We start from the raw sequence: 20138 nt of genomic DNA, 5'->3' as shown, positions 1-20138 counted from the left end.
TTTACACTGTGGTGTTGCTCAGACGTCGCCTTTTTCAGTTTCGTGATTCTTCGGAAATCATTATATAGCAATGTAAGTATTTTTTCAAAGAATTCTCGTGAATTTAATGTATTTTTGCACTAGCACATTACACTGTATTTTAATTGCTGGTTGGTTTTGCCGGACTGAGTCCGAGGAGTAACGGGGTTGATTGGATTGGGTGATGGAGTTGTTAGTATGATTGGTTTAGACTATGAGAATTTTTGGCTGTTCAGGTTTAAATATTGGTATTTTGTGTATGACGTGGGTTGTGGTGGATATTGGTGATTTTATGAAGTAATGATATACTTTGGGATTATGAGGATTTTTTAAGTTTTGAGAAATTAAGATAGATTATTTTAGAAGCTTAGGCTTAAATATGGAAATCCGTAATTGGTTGAAAACTTACGGAAATTGTGTGATTATTTTTTATAGGTGACGATTATTAGTCGACTCAACATTTTTTGAAGAAATTTCTGAAAAGCTAAGAAGTCCAGGTAAGCGGGGTTTATATACTAGTTTTACATAAAATAAATGAAAGGAGGTTGACGTTGAGAATAAATGTGTTTAATTTTTGAAAGAGATGATCTGAAAACAACCTCAAATGTTTATTCTGCATATGCATAAATTCTATACAAAGGAAAGTGTTTTTCTGTCATGACTGGTGTAGACATGAGCTAGTTTTGTGTACTTTATTTCTGAACTATGTAAAGAGCGAATATGAAAATCTGGAAGTTTTGTTATGAACAAATGAGAATATTTTGTTTATGTTTATCTCGAACATGTGAAATGATCTGAAGCTTTTCAGTATTTTGTTTTGATATGATGTGTCATCTGAGAATCTTGGCATGATGTTCTGATTCTGTATATGATTGTAACCGGATTTTCGATGAAATCCGTTCTGTTTCTGTTAAGGCCCAGCCACGGGTATAATGGTGGTTTATAACCCTACCACGGGGGTGAAACATGGAATACGGCCCAGCCACGGGTATAATGGTAGTTTATAACCCTACCACGGGGGTGAAACATGGAATATGGCCCAGCCACGGGTATAATGGTGGTTTATAACCCTACCACGGGGGTGAAACATGGAATATGGCCCAGCCACGGGTATAATGGTGGTTTATAACCCTACCACGGGGGTTAAACATGGTATTGTCCCGATGTGATGCTAAGAGATGATTTAATTATAATGTTTCAGTTTGGAAATGCCAACGGAAGTTCTTTTTGGAATAAGTTTATTTTCTGAAAACTTCGCTCTAATGTTTTGTAAAAGTTTTGTTTCTGCATTCTGAAAGTAAATGTTTTGTTCGGCTTATCAAATGTTATAAATGCTCATGTTTACATGCTGGTATATGCTCCTTGCTTACTGAGTTGTTGATAACTCACCCCGTTAATCTTCATAATATTTCAGATGACATCGATGGCTCAGCTGAAGATCAGTATTAGAGTCTATGGAGAAGATTAGCATTGTTTTGTTGTTGGGTATCTCATGATATTAGTGTTGGTGTTGGAGGTTAATTATTTTTCTTAAGTTTGCTTCAATGGATTTAGACGGTTTATGGATACTTATGTTAATGTTATATTATTTCTAGTTGTTATTTGAGACATGAAGAAGAGTTGATTTTACTTGGGTTGTTGGATTGAATATTGGATAGATGAGTTTATTTGATTTATTTAATTGAAGTATATACGTCAGATTTGAGGTTTGGGAAAATGGATAAATTCTTGAATTTGGAAGTACTCTAGCCTTGTTAGAGTTGATTATCAGGTTTTATGAGTTAACTCTCCGGACCCTCGGGGTCGGGGTGTTACACCTTTTGTTCTTTATATACAAAAATGGCAAACAAATACAAAACAAAGGAGTTAGTCAACTCTCAAGGCTCTTGGAAGGCCTCGGGCATCTACTTCCTATCGATAGTGTTGGTGTAGCAAAGGGCGCGACCGCTTGGATGAAGGGATTGTAGTTCGAAGGACCTCAAGTCAGTCTAGGGATTCTCCAACAGGTGATCCCTCAGCCTGTCCATACCCTCCTTGTAACCACAGGCCCATGCTTGATCACATATCTTCTTTACCTTGGGTAGTTGAGCAGAGTGGCAAGCGGCAGCTCACTGGGGGTCGGTTAATGTAGTCTACAGGGCCTCAATCTCTCAGTCCCGAGCAGATAGCTCCTCTCGTCAAGATGCTAGCTCGAACTCTAAGGTTGCGACCTACTAGTCCCACACCTACAAAGCCACGTCGACCACAACTAGCTTGGCCTCCAAGTCTTTCATCTTCTTGAATTGGGCCTCGTGCTAGGAGGACTTGTGCTTCCATGACTTTGAGAGGTCCGTGTATTTCTACTCAAGCCATTTATACGACCTCACGTTTGACTCATTCTGCCTTGTCAACCTGTCCAAATCGGCCTCGAGGTGACGACACGAGTCCTAGATTTCCTCTCGTTCTACCACCCGAAGGTCTAGCGACTTGCGCATGCTATCTCGCTCGTCCTCCAAGAGCTCAACCCAGAGGAGACGTTGGTTAGACACCTCATGGGATTGGGCCATCTCACCCTGAAGGATGGCCATTTCCTGACTTTGCTTAGTGAGCTTCTTCTTCTTTTTTTTCCTTGCTAGCATACATTTGGGCAAAGGTTTGCTTAGCTTGAAACGAGTCAGGCTGGCAAGGGACTGCAACACCAGGGACCTCCTCCTACAGATCCCCCGTCTCGTTCACAATCAGGGCAGGCAATTGATGAGCTCCCTGGCAAGACAAAGGGGCACATACAAAGCAAAACAAAAAAATAGACCGAGAAAGGAGAAAACACGAGGAAGTAAAAAGCAAACGATGAGGGAAAGGCCTTACCAAGGAGAAGAAAGCCTTTAGCTTGTCAGCCTCCCGACTAATGGCCTCGGCCCAGGCCCAATCATAACCTGAGCTGGTTCATGGGGCTTTGCTTCCCTCTACTCCCAAGACAAGCCCCCTACACACTAGCTACCTTTGGGGTGAGAACAAATCTGGGAGGAAGTGCCTTCACCCCCGATGAGCTATGCCCAAACATTGTCCTTCTCAAGGGGCCTGCCTAGACATACTTATGGTGCGCTGGATGCCAGCTGACCCAGACTCGGGTGCACCTTCGGCCTCGCCACTAGCTGGGCTCCTCGACATAGGTGCTCCCTGGACCTCGCAGTGAACAACGGGCTCATCCCTGGGCTCCTCTAACTTAGGTGTCCCCTCGACCTCGGGGACGGTCTCACCATCCTGAGCGGATGTCCCCTCGACTCCTCACTCCTCGGGAATCTCTGGATGGGACATCTCATTGTTGTCCCTTTTATAAGTGGGGACTTGCTCGCTCGCTCCCTTATCTTTGTGACAGCCCGCAGTTCCTTCGGGGGCACTCTCCTCGGGCACCAATGTCGGTCCCAGCGGCACCTCGAGCTACCCGATCCTAGACCAGAGGGGTTGGCGAGGGCAACTTTGTCTTCAACTAAGGGGCCTCCCGATACCCCCGTGTTAGCTAGGGGAGGAACCATCTTAGCCAATCCTTCCAAGGCCATGATTAAAACCACCTCAGTCTTGGGAGACATGCCAATAGAAGACTTTGGGATGGGGGCCCTATCATAATCAAGATCCATGATCTGAGTATGGTTTGGAGACGACCTCATATCCGGTTCAGGGCTTGAGGAGGCGAGTTCCTCAGTGTTGCCTGAGCACATTGGCGTCCCACCATACCCAGCCACTTCAAAATCCCCCATTCTAGGTGATGAAGTCCATTTGGACCTTAGGTGGCAGAGTGAAGACCTGAGAATCCCTCTGGGGAGGGTTGAGAAAGGCCAAGAAGATGGCCATATCCAATTCCTCCTCTCCCTGACTAAGGACCCCTGCCTACCCCATGTTGCCAGGCAGGGCAGGAAACTGAAGTACCAAGGGTGGTGGAGGAGAAGCTTGCTCAGCCCGAGAAGCACCAGGGCCCATCGAGGAACGTGACTGTTTGTGGGCGGTCCTCGAGGCCCTTGAAGTGGATGATTGGCCCATTGGAGGCCGTCTCCATGATCTAGCGCTGCTGCTATTGTCGCCCAAACCTGACGACTCCTCGACCTCGATACAAGATCTTTTCCCTAGGTTGATCTCTTTGTCGTTCGGTACAATGCCCCAAATGGCTCGGATAGGGAACTCACGGTGAGCTTGCTCCTTAAAGGAAACTCCCAACCTTCTATTATCATGAAGGAAAATTGTTTGAACCAATCCTTGATGTGGGAGTAACGAGATTCTAGGCAGGCAATCTTTCACCTTGCCCAGGAACAAAAACTTGACATATTGCTGTCCAGGCACAGCACACTCTGCGTGAACAAGAACTCTTTGGCGGTCTAGTCTAGGTAGACTTGACCGAGGACTCCCAAAACCATTTGCCAAACAATGTAGCAGCATAACAAGATCCTCCATGCGTTGGGTTGAAGCTAAGCTAGAGCCAAATGGAGGACGTCTAACATTTCTCGAACTGGAAGACAGAAGGGAAGCCGCAACCCATAGGTATGCATTGAGGGATGGCAAACCCCTCCATATCAACGGCCCTTTTGCGACTCACCGGAGCCTCAAAGTTCGTGGTACCAGGCGTTCCAAAGGAATTTCTAAATGACCTTAAGTCCATGGGAGTGATAGTTGAGGCCAAATGATACCCGTCGAAGTGTTGGGACTCATCATGGACCTCAGAGAGATCCATGCCCCCAAGGAATCTAGATGATCCCTCTGGATGGGCTGAGAGAGCACCATGGGAAGAAAAATGCGGGGTATTCTTGGGCATCATTGGTAGGGTTTGAAGGCAAATGAGGAAGAAGAAGAAGGCGGCTGGCAAGAGCTAAGAAGGAAGATCGGAGAAAGGCGCAAGGTTTGGGAAAGAAAGGCAAATGAAGACACGAGGGAACAAGAAATGCGAAGAAGCAAGAAAGTGAAAAGTGATACTGAGCTTGGGCTTAAATAGGCAACAACGATGATTGGGTTGCCTAGACGTGGAAGCGACTTGTGTTATCAAGAAATGGAATGGCCGGGGGGGGGGACACGTCCCATGATTTTTGCTGCATGAAAGAGTGTGGGATCAAAACACAACTTCCAACGTGGGAACATGGGCAGACGTGCATGGCGAGCAACCCCCCACACCGTAGGTTGACAAACACGAGAAAAGAGGCAAACAGATTAATGGCAAATTTCTACCATACGCCTACAGTAGGAATTGGGGAGATAACTGGAAGGGATGTAAAATCCCCCACCAAACTGGAGAGATACCCACGCCCATGAAGGCCCATGAAGCACAATAGCCCCCATGACCCATGGGCAGCATGTAGAATAAAAGGCCCAGGGCCCAGGGAAGGAAGGGAAAAGCCTTGAGCCTGGGCGGTAGGGAAGCCAACGTTGAATGATGAGACGCCGATGTTCCTGACACCGCCCTCCATGACAGTGCCATGCCGTCAAATGGACAAACACACGAATAGGCAGGGGTCATAGTGAGGCACCTTGTGCCCGATAGTTTGTGCGAGACGGCCTCCTGTCCCTGACAAAAACGTGTAGAGAGTGGCCTCTCCCACCAACTTGCTGCAAGGATGTGACCCAAGAAGTCTATGCCCCGTCAGAGGCAAGAGTGCAACATCTCGTACGAAAGAGATGTACCTTTGACATGGGATATGGGGGACCACCTCGGCTAGCCGTATAAAAGCCAAAGTCCAAGTCAGAATTAAGGATTATAGTCTTTTGCTTATTGAAATACTCCCTAAAAAAGAACAAAATTAACTTAGGCATCGGAGGCTACCCGCAACCCCAAGCCCCCACCTTATCTATGTTGCTGGTGTTTGAGCCTAGTATCCGATGTGCTAAGTCATGTCTCTATATCATGATGATGAAATTATGGAGACAAATATCGATCAATTTAATATAATCAAAAGACTCAACAAGAAAGGTTTTGGTCTTGAGATTGTTACCAAACTTGATTGTGGACACTGCAATACATCCAATGGTGTCAATGTAATCATGGGGATGCATGCCCTGTGGCAAGGGGCCACTAAATCCTGTGTGAGGACAACCCTATAAGATGAAGGGAGTAAATGGTGTACAACCCACTTGGGGGTAAAACCATGCGTGCAGGTTATAGGATATGTGAATAGAGAACATTCGACAACCATAAATATGAAAACTAGGATAAGATAAATAAAATAAAAGTGTGAGCCTGTTGATAAATCTTGGATTATGTTGATGACGTCTTTTATAATGTCTTCATTATTTTGGATGAATAATTGTTGCAATCTTTGATGACTCTTCGTTTGGATTAAATTATGGATATCTATTCAATAACTACTCCTTATAATCAATTCGTGATAATCTACTTGTTTGTTTATATCACCGACACTAGCTTCACTTACAGAATTGTTAAAGTGATCCCTTTAATTATTTTTAGATGGAGTTGTACAAAGAATGCTTATTGAAAACTCTAGAGTCGCAACAATTACCATTCTCATTGATAACCATATACATCTACCAGATGGGGGTATGAGAGTTGACTCATAGGTGGTCACAGGCCCCATGATATTAAATGGTCAATGACAAGATGTGTGGGGATACCCCTAGTTTAGCTACCCCATATTGGGATTATATCTTCTGCTCGTTGCCCCTGCCTTGGTAATACCTATCCCTCCACTTGAGTACCTGAATTTTCCTATGGAGGATTTGTCTATTGAAGAAGGGGATTTAAGTGGAACTTACCCTTGGGAGGTATCAAAATAATTCTACAATTGTTGGAAGACTGTTATATAATCCTTTATGTTCAGAATATTTTGTATCTTGTATCAAAAACTCGGAAGCAATCTACTTCTATTACACGATTGACTGTTTTTAACATAATATCATATCCATTAGAGACTGGGGTGGAACTAGGATTTGGTGGGTGGGGGGGGCGATTAACAAAGTGTGACGTATGTAGGGGTGAACAGTAACCAATATTTAAGGTAGCAAAGTGTGTCACCAATATTTAATATTAATTATATAAAGTTGTTATCTAGGGACAAACTAAATTATTAAAGTCACCCATCTAAACCTCTCACTTGAGCTCCATCAGACTCAAGTGAAAGATAAAAATTAAGACAGAAATAGACATGTAAGATTTTTTGAAGCAAATGATAAAAATTAAGTAAACAAAGATAAATTTTTTTGTTGAATCTAAGATTGAATATTGTAAAGTCTTTATAATATAGATAAAAATAGCTATGCGAGATTTGTTGCATTCACTCATAATTGTTAACTTGATGGTAGTATATATGTACTTACTAACAAAACTAATCCAAACAAGCTAGCTAGTAAAAGACTTAGAAGGAAAAGTGGAAATAAATAAGAAAAATGAGGTTGTAAATTTACCAAATTGCTTATAAAAAAGGACCAAGATATTTTATTGCCTATTATGAGATGTAAAAAAAGAAAAAGAAAAATGAGAATGTGAGATTTTATTAATGACAAAAAATAGGTATAATTATGAAAAAATGATTAAAAAACTAAAAGAAACCTAGACAACTAAGTACTAAATGAGACTTTTGAAAATGTTTTTTTTTGGGGGGGGGGAGAATTATCTTTTATATTAGGATATATTTGAAAAAATCATATACTAAAGCATATTTTTGAAAACTTTTGGGGGGCTATCAACGTAGGTCTGCCCATGATTAGAGACGTGTGCATGATGGTCGTTACTGGGAGAGCATTATGGATGTAAGTACTTGCTACTCGGTGAGCAACATTGGGAGATATTGCTTGCCAATTGAGCAAACTAGCATAAATAAGGATGTGTTCGTATGATTAGGAGAGTGTCACAAAGACTCATCAGCTGCTCGCCATATGGTGAGCAATGTAAACGAACATTAATGGTGATCACTATATACCTAGGCAAGTGATATGGGGAATACATTAAGGCGAGTATTTACCACCGGTATGATGCCCACCTCAATAAGTATTACAAAGTTTAGCTGGAATGAAAAAGAACAATAGTGCTCGCCACCTCGGTGAGCAACATAAGGAGGAGCGTACTCGCCACCTCAGCAAGCTACGTAGGCAGTACTAATAATTGCCACCTTGGCGAGCCACATAAGGAAGAGTATGCTCGCCATCTTGGCAAGCTACGTGAGTTGTACTAATAGTACCATCATTTTGGAAAGCAGCGAAGAGCAAAATATTAATGCTCGCCTTTAGGCGAACAACGAAATGAGTGAGGTTGCCCGCCCCTTGGCGAGCAAAGACGCAACTATGCTCAGACCTCGGGCAAGTACTTTAGGAAAATTTGTTAGTCTAGTTTTTTTACCTTGATATATATAAAAAAAAAAAAAAAAAAAAATTCTTGGCCGTATAATTCATCGTACCTATTCCAGTTATCTCTGATATCACCGGTTGTTCTCCAGCTATTTCCGATACCTGGAGCCCAAGTTGCTGGGTCTTCTCGTCCCCTAAATTGATACGAAATATACGATTTATTTAGTACTCAATATTGTTTAGCAAGAGAGGCATACAAACTGAGTAGCCTATGAAGAAAAGCATAATAGATTCCCTATGTCTTTCTAAAAGTAATAATAATAATAATAATAGTAATAATAATAGTAATAATAATAATAATAATAATAATATTATTATTATTATTATTATTATTATTATTATTATTATTACTTTATCTCTAAATTATAAATAGCACTTGATGAAACAAATAATGCTATATACAATCTTAGGGTATGCAAGTTACGCCCACTTCATTTAAAAAATAGTAGGATCCAGTGATCCACCACTATAATAATCATTTCCTAAAGAAAATATAACATATATACTCACCATTCACAAAGGGAAAAGAAGATGGATCTTCCGGAATTCATTAAAGCTTTGCTCATTTTTGGATACCTATTACACAAGATGAGGAGACCTTATTAGAGTTATGCAGATTATCCATATGCTTGAAGTTTCAATCATTTAATTAATATTTTAACAGTCATTATATATCAGACTTATATGTGTATATAGGAACATATACACATGCAAACAAATATGCATATATAAAAATGGCAATTTATACCTTTCCTTTGGACTTGTGCCATCAGTGTTACAATTATCATACTTCAAATAGTCAATACCCTACCAAAATGGCAAAAGATAATATGTTTATAACATTAATACTCTTATATGAACACTACAATCCTTAAAAGGAATAATATTTAATCAAATATTCTATGTGCAGTCACTTTTGCGTATTTCTTGCGTACTCCACTAATATGATTGGTTGCATTACTTTTTTTAATATAAAATAATTGATTTGGCCAATCACATCAGTAGAGTACGTGAGAAGTACGTAAAAATGACTGTATGTAGCATAACTCTAATATTAATTCTCACCCAGGTGGCAAAAGTTTTTGCATCTTGTTCCTCATAGCCTAGTGATCCGGGCATAGCTTTAGCACAAGTTTGGTTTCTACAAAGAATATAAATCAAGAAATTAGCACGGATTGGCCGTAACTGAGTCAGTTTGATTTCTAGTGCAGACAAGCATAGCTTTGATACCCAGCATCAGAGTAAATTCCAAGCTTCAACCCTTTGCTATGGACATAATCTGCCAAAGCCTTGATTCCGGATGGAAATGTTGAAGCTTTAGGCACCAAATTTCCCTGCCAGAATTCTATTTTATAACTACAATTTGATAGAAGTTTCTAAATCTACTACTGTTAAATGCAGAATTAGGCTTCGTTTGATTACACAATTTAGATGAGATAAGATAAGATATTTTGTTGAAAGTTGAATAAAATATTATTATAATATAATTTTTATTTAAGGATTAGAAAAAATTAAATGGTTTATAATATTTTGTGTAGAAGTTTAGAAAAGTTGTAATGATTATATTAAATGAGATGAGATAATTTGATTTTATGTAATCAAATCAGCCCTAATTTATGTAGCTTGTTTTAAAGTCAAGTTGGTTCATGCCATTTTTAATTAAACCTTCTACTCTTTTGGTTTGTAGAATGATCCAACTTTTATACATACATACATACATACATATATATATATATATATATATGCATGCAATCATTGAGGAGGATTTGAAAAGACAATTAATGTAGAAGGAAAAAATTCTACATCTAAAAAGATGTAGAGGTGGTGAATGTGGAGAATACCACAGAGTCTCTATTAGATTCAGCCCAGCAATCATCTGAAAAGATATTAAAAATAATAATAGATTAGTTTGAAAGAAAGTTATTCTACTCTTAACATCCAAAGCATAAGCTGACATAACAAGCTGATCAGTTGTTAATGATTATTCAAAAAGCCTAACTAGCATTATTCAATTATAATATTGTTGCCCAGTGATAAAGAGCACACAAACTCCAATGCAATGTTCGCACCTAGATTTATGTACTCGTATCCTATTGCGGCGAGTCCAGTTGAAACCATTGCATCCGCTGTAGTCACAATATAAATTTGACATTAAATTTTACAGTAAAGTAAAATTGATTAGGATGGACTACCCAAGTTTATACCTGTTTGCCTAATTAATTTCTCCTCAATCTGACAGCCAAAGTGGTTCCAACTGTTCCATCTGAACAACAATTAACCTTAGTTGTGAGGAGATTATTACTTGTAAAGATGAGTTAATGACAACTGAGCCAACCTAATAATAGTATCAGTTAAGGAATTTAAACTCATTGACAAAGGAAAATATTAATCTATTTTTAGACTATGTAACATTCATATAATTGGTTGTCCTATTTATTAGTTTGATCCATTCTATTCTCTCTTTTTTTTTGTTGAGAAAACCTAGAGACCAGTTCGGCTGGTCTTCTCCAATAAACAACCCTACAATAGTAGGGCTCCACGTAAGCTTTTCATTTTACATGTTCTGCATTTGGCAACACCCAATCACAATATCTCATACAGCCCTCCTCCACTCTCTTCTTCTTCCACTCCATCACAACCCACACTCATCCCACAGCACGGATGGAGCTCAACCCCCCCAACCGGCACGAATGGAGCTCATAAATTTTAGTTTGAAATTTAGAATAAAGATTCTGAGTCTCTTTAGTTGCAGCAGCAGATTGATGAGGCAAACCAGAGGCGGGAAAAACCGGAGAAGAATCTTAAGCTCAGGGGCTTGTCAACAAAAGAATAAGAAGGTTCCTCATATGAAAATGGATTTTTGCCTGCAGATTTATCCCCTGATATGTTTACATCTGCAGTAGAAGCTACTTTCAAAGCTGTTGTTTCTACTGCAGATTTTTCTAAGTTGTTCACAAGTTGTTGGGTTCTTTGTGCCGGCGTAGATTATGATTTTTCTACATAAAAAACTAGCTTTCAGTGGGTTTCAGCAAGCAAGCTTAAGATCTTTATGGTTGTTGGGTTCTTTATGCCAAAGAATGGTTAGTGGGTTTCAGCAAGCAAGCTTCTCTGTCAAATCGGATGATCTCACAGTCACTAAAGACAGCTTCTTCCACCAATTTCTTTCTCTAAGGGAGACGGATCCATTGGACATGCTAGGCCAAAATCTGAATTCCATTTTTGGGAAATTTTGCAGGAGCAAGTACCTAGTGGTAGTTCAACCAAAGAAGAAGAAATGAGAAATCCCTTTTTTTTTTTTAAAAAAAAAAAAATTCGAATTGACAAAGACTACATTTTTCAATCGAGCCTAATGACAATTTTCAATGAAAAAATACTCGAGTTTTAGATAATTTCTACTAGAAATAGACGGGGATTTGAAGTTGATATTTTACCTAGTCGAATATTCGCCAAAGTAAGAAAACAGCAGGGCTGCATGGGTGAAAGCTCCTTCAATGTTTAACCTTTTAGTTTTAATCACATGTATCCTTGTGTATTGTGCTAATTCATCACTTTCTTACGTGTCTAATGCTTATTGGAGGGCTGTTTTACTCCTATAAAGGCAAGAACTAGCGTGCTTGGAGGCCCTAAAGGCGATTGGCCACATTTATGCTCACGTTAAAGCAACGTTGAGTCGAGAGCCCTAAAGGCATACCTCACGGGATTCAACAAGGAACGTTTGACCTACAAATGACTAGGATGAGAAAATAATGTTGGCTACGCACTTAGAAGGGATATGGCCAAGGAGCACTTCAATGGCCAAGTTGGCTAGGAGAACATTTACAACCTCGTGGGAATTTATAGATAGGATGAAAAACTTTGTTAATACGGATGAAATTTTGAAAGCACTAATCGACCCAAGAGATATTAAGTGGAAGAAGCAGACTGGAAGGCAAAGGAGCCCAGTAAGAGCGTGAAAGGACGAGAAAAGACCGACAAGCTAGGGAGAGGTCTTGGCGACTGGAAGAAAAACAAAGGACTCCGAAACTAGGGCTTCAAAGGGGATCATTCGAGCATGCAAATAAAGGGGGATAAGGAGGTCTGGTTGCAACGGGGCGATGATGGCAAACCAAGCAGTCAAGGCGCCAGAGCATATTGCACCTATCACGGGATAGCGGGACACCGGACTTGATATTGCCGCCATGACTAGCACTGGGCTGAAACGACATGGAGGAACGAGAGGTTAGGGCAATATGTGGTTAGACGCAAGCCTCCCCCTAAATGACTAACCAAGGAGTTGCTAAAAGGGCATTAAGACGCGGTAGGAGAAAGGCTCATGTGAGAGGACTCTCTCCCCACTAGATTCTCGATAGGCCAAACTCGCCACTCAATGAAATAATGACCGTAGCTGGGGGTTTTTCGAAGGTGGCACGACAATGTCGACCTGAAGGGTGTGATATGAAGAGGAGTTTGCTGCCAATCAACCGGTGAAGCAAATGGAGACAGAGGCAGTTGCTCCAATAATATTCACTGAGGAAGCCAGGATATTGTACTCGCATGATGACATCCTGGTAGTAACCTTGCTCATTGCCAACTACACCACCCGCTAGATCTTGATCGATAACGGGAGCTAGTGCAGCTATAAGGGACCATCGTGCCACCGGTCACAGCAGGATCGGCCCTTTACACGACAACGGTCATGGCTGCTTTTTTAGTTGTGAAAGCTTGCATATCGTACAATGCCATCCTGGGTAGAACGACGCTGATTAGGATGAGGGCTATTACCATCACCTATCACTTAAAGATGAAGTTTCCAACATACGAAGGTATAGGCGAAGTACTAGGCGAGCAAACCTTGGCACGCGATTGCTATATGCTGGAGCTCAAGAATGAAGGTTTGGACATTTGCATCACTGAAGCAGCAGAGGAAGGGGAAACCTTCCAACTACCTCCAAAGTTAATAGAGCAAGGGGTGGAGACGCGGGGTGAAGACAATCCGCCAATGCAATGGTAATGTTATACCTGGATTGACCCAATGCAACGGTCAGGATTGCCACCAGACTAACACTAGGTCGGAGAGAGCATCTTTAGCTACTCTTGATCGATTATAGTGACATGTGTCACATGGAGTCATGAAGATATGCTGAGAATCGATTCAGAAGTTATAGAACATCACCTTTGGGAATATAACTGGCGAGGAGACAAGCTAGAGTGAATTGGCTTGGGGACAAGAAGTTCACTTCCCCTTGGGAGCCCCATCGATCAAAAAAGAAGAGGCGATAGTAGAACTTGGGGTCCTGGATTGGGCATGCGAAATGGTTGAGAACTTAACTACGAGGGAATTGGTGGATGAAAGAGCAAAATCAAGGAAGGTGTAGAATAAGGCAATTAGGTTGACCTTGATAGAGGGGTGTTATACAAGAGGGGTTTCTCTGCACTACTCCTAAGATGCATCTCGCGAGAGAAGCTCAGTACGTAATGGCGGAAACACATGAGGGAGTATGCGAAAGCCCCAATTGGGGGCCTTAATTTGCAATCACTTGTGGGTGCGAGGTCGTAATACTGTTGGTGATTATCATGCCTAGTTACCGAGTTCAGCACTATGAGAAGGACTTAAACAAGTACTATATGTAAGGTTCCTCAGACCAGGTAATGGAATAAGGTTGCAAAACTCATGGTACTCTTTCTTGGTGATAATATGGTGCATGCAACTTTACAATCCAAGTCAGCGGTAGAGAACGCTCCCGCTAAAGTCGATTGAGTACTTGTTGTTGATAGTTGCCCGATGCGGCCTCCGAGACAGTAGTAGAGAATGCTCCTACTGAAGCCAACCGAGTACTTATTGCTGGCACTCGCTTGATGCAGCCTTCGAGCCAAGCCAACACTCAAGAATGCTCCTGTTGAAGTTGACCTAGTTCTCGTTGCTGACACTTGCCCGATACAGCCTTTAAGCCAAGCCAGTGGTTGATAAGTGGTTACACAAGCAAAATCTAGGAGGTGAAACCCTGGGCAAGGGGAGGCAATTGGTTAAGAAAGGTGTCTGGTATAAGGTCTGCACCATTGGAATCGAAATACAAAATCGTTGACTCGTCAAGATAAAGGGACTCTAGAGCCAAGGTCCTTAGATTCATTTCGGGTCGGGCCAATAACTACCTCCTCAGCATCCATAACCCAAGGCAGAAGCCAACGCCAAATGCCTGATAACACACTGACAGTGTCGCGAAAATTTGAGGAGAAAGCTGAAAGATCTTCCTTGCAAGGGGTTAAGTTTGGCCTCTAGCTCATCGACCCATTGCTGTCAGCCTTGGCCAACCTTTCCGCTTGGACTTGGCCAACCTTTCCTTCACCCTGTGGGTCATTCGGCTCGTACGCATTCGTTGTGAGCGGTGTCGAGGTAATCTCTGAGGCGGGAACAAGACCGCTTGCTCTCTACAAACCACCTCGTATACTCAACACTACTTTCTCTCACCCTTACCAGTTTGTTCTCTAGCTGGTTGACACAATCATGCTCCGTAGAGTTCTCTTCCACCGGTAGTGCCTGGGCATTTATCGCCACTTCCTTGCATTGTTGAGACAAAGCATATTCGTCCGAGATCTCCTTGAGGGAGGTATTTTGCAAGGTTAGGTCACGACGAAAGTTGAAAACCTCCACCTTCAAGACAGACACCTTGGCCTATTGATCCTAGCAACACCCTCCCCGGCCTCTTGATCCCGGCAACACCCTCCCACTTTCTTCTCTCCTCCAAGATGGGCCGACTAGCCTCCACCATGAATGAATAGGAGGATTGCACCTGCTCCTCCAAGGAGTAGTGATGATGCATAATCCTACCAGCCAAAGAACAAAGCTCCTGGAATAGAAGACGACCAGTTAAACAAAAGTGAGAAGGGAAAGGGAACCACATAGAAAGCAAAGAGATTACATACTTGAGCAAGAAAATGCTCAAGGTGTTGAACAAGCGCTTACGGTGTGGAGGGCTAAGTGAGACAAGGATTGGATGACCTCGGATTAAAAAAGTAATTCTTTGTAGTCTCATCGATAATGGAGGAACACCCAAGTGAGTAGGGAGAGGCCAACAGCCTAAAGAACAGAATTGGGTACGGAACTCCCCTCGGGCTGGAAGGGTCCTTGCCTGAGATCATGGAGGAGCCTTAGGTACTGACACCCTTCAAGAGCGCCCCTTCAGGTTCGAAGAGGCAGAGGCAAGCCTTTTTCGCCCCTAGATGGAACCCGAACCCGAACCCTCCAAATCAAACACCGCGCACCCAGTAATGAGCGAATGGTCCAATAACATAAGGAATCAATTAGTATTCTCGCTAGTAAGGATTGCCTTGGAGTCCAAGACGACCTGATTATCACAAACCCACATGGACCAAATTCATGCACTTTGGCTCCTTCGCGGTAGGAGACACTGTGAAGGCATGACCATCTGGAACAGGGCTCCAAGATGCCTTTACGGGAAACTTTTGATGGCCGACCTCTTCAACAGGAAACTCCCACCCGATCTCGGAGACAGAAGAGCTTTCGGTCTTAGCTTTTCACATGGGAGAAACTCGGCTCCAACTGGACAACCTTGCAGCCTACTATTCATCCTTTAAATTATTTTTTATTAATATTTTATTCAAATACATAAAATAAATTCTTTTTTCAATCAACTACATTTTCTCTTATACTCATATTTATTATATTTTTAAATAATATTTTTAAAAATAATTTAAATAATTACTAAAATATAAAAATAATAATTTTAAAAATATTATTAAACCCTCAAAAAAATAATTTAAATTTTTGTTTAAAATATTCACTATAATAATAGTTCAAAACATAAGAAAAAATATTAAGTTGTTAAGTTTGAAAATGGAAGTGAGAGAAAAAAGTAATAAAGAAATAATAGAAGAATATTATTTTAATAGAATAGAGAAAGGATAGGGAATGAGATGTAGAAGGTTTTTTAAAAATGAATAAAATTTAGGATAAAATTATAGGGAGTGTCTTTTTTAATTAAAATTTAAGAAAAAATTTAACGAATCGGATGTAAATGCTCTAAGTGATGAAGACCAAAATGGATTAGATTTCCGCTGACACATGTGCGGCAAAGATCTATCGGGTATCTGTTAGGAGAAATATGCACAAAAAGGCAACAACTGGCGTGCTTGGAGGCCTTTTCCTTCCAAGGTTAAGAACGTCCCATCAAGGAGAACTCCACGGGCCGACATGGTCAACTGTCCATGTCCTAGTAAGGTATAGTCTGTGAGAACAAGCACCATGGAGATGGGCAATGCATCCCTTTTGACTTGGGTTAGTGATTAAGTTAAGTCGAAACTAGCGGTGTACAGGAACCGACCAAACCGGCCGCAACCGACTGGAACCGACCGCCGGAGTCAAGAACCGGCCGGAACCGGTGAAGAACCGGCCGGCGTGCGGTAGATATTTGCTGAAACCGAAGTTTTCCGGTTCGGTCTCGATTCGACCCAGGGAAAAACCGATGAACCGGCCGATCGATTCTATTTTTTTTTTCATTTTATACCTATAAGAAACGACACCGTTTCACTTAAATGAGTGAAACGACATCGTTTTAATCCACCTAGTTGAAAAAAAAAAAAAAAGCAAACGGCGTCGTTTGGTTGAGACCAAACGACTCCGTTTCATGATTAGGTTAAAATCCCCCTTCCCCTTTCTCGTTCTCATCTCCTTGCGCCGTTCTGCGTCTCAGCTCCCTCTCTCAGATTCTCTCGTCTCTATCTCAGCTCCCTCTCTCTCCGATGCCGTCCCTCTCTCCCTCCATCCATTTGCGCCGTTTCATCCATTTGTTTTGTTTCAAGCTTCCATCTCCGATTTGTTGAGGTTTGTTGATGGGGACCACGGTTCTTTTATTTTTCTCAGAGAGGGTACCGATAGTGTTGTGATAATGTGATATTTGTTGTGAATCATTTGATATTTGTTGTATATCTTGTAATTTTGGGAATCTGTGATGATGGAGTTCGAGTTTACGTGTAACTTTCCTCAAATCGAAGTTTTCCGGTTCGGTTTCTGTGTTTCTCATTCCTCTCTCTCTCTGTCTTCACGCCGCCGATGACACCGACGAACCGACCGGTAGAAAACCGAGACCGACGTCGACGGTTTTCTTCCCCTTCACCGGCCGGTTTCGATCGAGATATTTTTTTTTCAGTGTATCGGTGCGGTCTCGGTTTCGACTCTAAACCGAACCGATAAGTCGGTTTTTCACCCCTAGTCGAAACGGCCCTCCATACCCCCATACCTAGGAAAGGATACCACATTAAATACGCTGAAGTGCTCTCTCGAGGAACATGTCCATGCCCGACCTTAGGAGAGGTTATTCGATTTAATGATGTGATGTGCCTCCTCAAAGTACACGTTGCTATCAAGCGAGGCTACCAAAAGAAGCGAAGGCTACGACAACCTCCAAACAATATAAAGGAAGGGAAGAAAAATCCTAAGAGGTATCTCTTTCTTTGAAAAACACATGCTCACACATCTACCGTTAAAAGTATCAACTGACTTAAGTATTTGAGGCGCCCTCACTTAGGGCAACCGACACTCATTTTGTCTACAGGTAGCGCGGGGGCGGCAGGTGTACCAAAATCGACATAAACACCTCATATGCGTATGTGATTTATTAATTCCTATATTTTCAAAGTTAAAAAGAAAAAAAAACTATCATTGCCTGACCATATAAGTATTTTAGCCATACTATTTGAGAGGAGAAACTCGCTTATATGCGAGTTTTTTTTTTTTTTTTTAAAAGCCAGAAAAGTTTATGCATGAGACGTGTAAAAATATCAAGACCATTAGCGAGCGTGAGGCTGTACAATTGGATTCTAGGCTGTCAATTAATTAATATATTTGACTCAAAAGATATTACTGATTTATTATTGAAGAAGAAGAATAAGTCAAAGCAAAGGTTATCACATGGGTACAGATCCCTGCATGTGATCCTCGCACGATCTCATCCAATGCACTCAAAGCATTTTTATTACTTGAAATGTAAGCATTTGTTTTTCCATATTTTTCATTTATCTTTTAATTCTGTTGACCAACTTGGTGTTTTATTTATAACGATATTAAGAAGTCTACCATAAATAGTTAAGAGATTAAAAAGACTGACTATATTGCAAAAGAAAACATAACTCTCACTAATCTGATTTTTCCAATATCTACTTTTGCCAAGAGAGAAAGGAAGAATGAAAACTATGATTCAAATTCTCTAAATTATGAAGATTATATATATAGAGTGGCTGATTTGGTTATATAAAATTAAATTATTTCATCTCATTTTATCTAATATAATTATTATAATTTTTTTTAAATTTTTACATAAAATATAATAAATAATTTAAAATTTTCAAATCTTAAAATAAAAATAATATTAAAAAAAAATATTAATAATATTTTATTTAAATTTTAATAAAATATCTTATTTCATCTTATTTGAACTACATAATCAAACGAGACCTATCATGCTATTCAAAATCATACCTATAACTATATCCTAGCTGTCGCAAGGATTGATGTATTACACGAAAAATTTCATGGTTGAAATTTTATTTTTGAACAATCGGTATCGATAAAAAAAATATCTTAAAATAATATGTAAAAGTACTTTCTATTTATGGATCGAAAATATATATATATATTTAAAAAATACTGACAAATCTAGAAAAGCAATCCAAAAATTGACACCTTCATTATCCGCAATCGTTGACCACTTTAGTATGAGTATGGCTATCGTGACAAGTAGAGTTTTTTTTCTTTGGATGGAGGCATGGATGGCATTAAGGGCAAATCGGAAATGGCGTGAGTGGTGGGCCCTACTCTACCGTGGACCAACTCCTCCCACTTCCTAACTAGCTCCAAACTGCTCTACTGCAACTCCGGCATCCAACCGGTTTACACGGTAAAAAGACCATCTCTAAACTCGTTAGTCTACTGACCGGAACATTAAAAAAGGGGCACCGGACCTTTCACTGGTATTGTTTCAGACGCATTTATATAAAATATATCAATTTGAAGAGAACAACACAAAAACAGAGAGAGTTAAAGTAGTTGGATTGCTTACCCCATGGGAGGAGTTTTAGCAAGTCCATTTGCGAGAAGATTAGTCTGGAGATGGGTCCGCCGAGCAGGTGAAGCAGAAACACAACCGGCGATGTTGGGGAGAACAAAGATGCAGAAGACAATTAGCCCCACCGACATAGCTGACCAACCTCCACGAACGGATAAATAAGCCATGCCAGCTAGCTCTATATCTATATATGTGACCAAGAGGTATGCATTCAATTTATTAATTAGCTTCTCATATATTCACTCAAAAAGGGAAATACAAAGGGGAGCAAAGAAGAAACTTTTGGGCGGGGGTTGACCGACGTTTGTGCACCCAATAACAGCAAAAGCAGCAATTCGAATGAATATTTTGTTAAGATTTTTAGATTTATATTGTTATTATTATTAACAAATCATGAACGTGTAACTTATGGTTTGTAGAAATTTTCTTTTCTTCTTTTTTTTGAGAAACTTATGTACAACCACAGTATTATCGCCTGAAAATAGTGCAACAATCCGAAAAGAGAGAAATATCCATTTTCGGCCTCGCTGAAGTTGTTCTGGACTTGGGCTTGGATCGTTGTTGTGTGGAGCCCCTGGTAGTGGTCCGATGCAGCTATACGGTGTTTGGTGTAAATCCATGACTGTGAACAGTAAATAAATGCAGGGGAAATAAAGAGAAAGATACACACAAATTTATGTCGTTCGACACTGGACCTAGGTCTACGGAAGTTCGGGAGGGGAGAATCTATTACAATAAACTTGTTTTACA

The 20138-nt window shown here is 40.8% G+C and overlaps 1 protein-coding gene across 1 annotated transcript in view; it reads right to left on the bottom strand.

The window, feature by feature from the left end:
* Positions 1-19583, bottom strand: part of LOC108995866 (alpha-galactosidase-like) — a 30836-nt gene extending 11253 nt beyond the window's left edge. Inside the window, exons 1-9 of the mRNA XM_018971500.2 lie at positions 19383-19583; positions 10536-10594; positions 10401-10457; positions 10173-10207; positions 9562-9665; positions 9397-9472; positions 9080-9138; positions 8842-8907; positions 8382-8465 (exon numbers count right to left, since the gene is read on the bottom strand). Coding sequence (XP_018827045.2) covers positions 8382-8465; positions 8842-8907; positions 9080-9138; positions 9397-9472; positions 9562-9665; positions 10173-10207; positions 10401-10457; positions 10536-10594; positions 19383-19555 — 713 coding nt within the window. The 5' untranslated portion in view covers positions 19556-19583. The remainder of the gene's footprint in view (positions 1-8381; positions 8466-8841; positions 8908-9079; positions 9139-9396; positions 9473-9561; positions 9666-10172; positions 10208-10400; positions 10458-10535; positions 10595-19382) is intronic.
* Between the last annotated feature and the right edge of the window lie 555 nt (positions 19584-20138).

The sequence above is a fragment of the Juglans regia genome, chromosome 6, assembly GCF_001411555.2.
Source record: "Juglans regia cultivar Chandler chromosome 6, Walnut 2.0, whole genome shotgun sequence".
Lineage (NCBI taxonomy): Eukaryota > Viridiplantae > Streptophyta > Magnoliopsida > Fagales > Juglandaceae > Juglans > Juglans regia.
The sequence above is the reverse complement of the archived record's forward strand: the minus strand, read 5'-3'. Positions and strand labels throughout refer to the sequence as shown.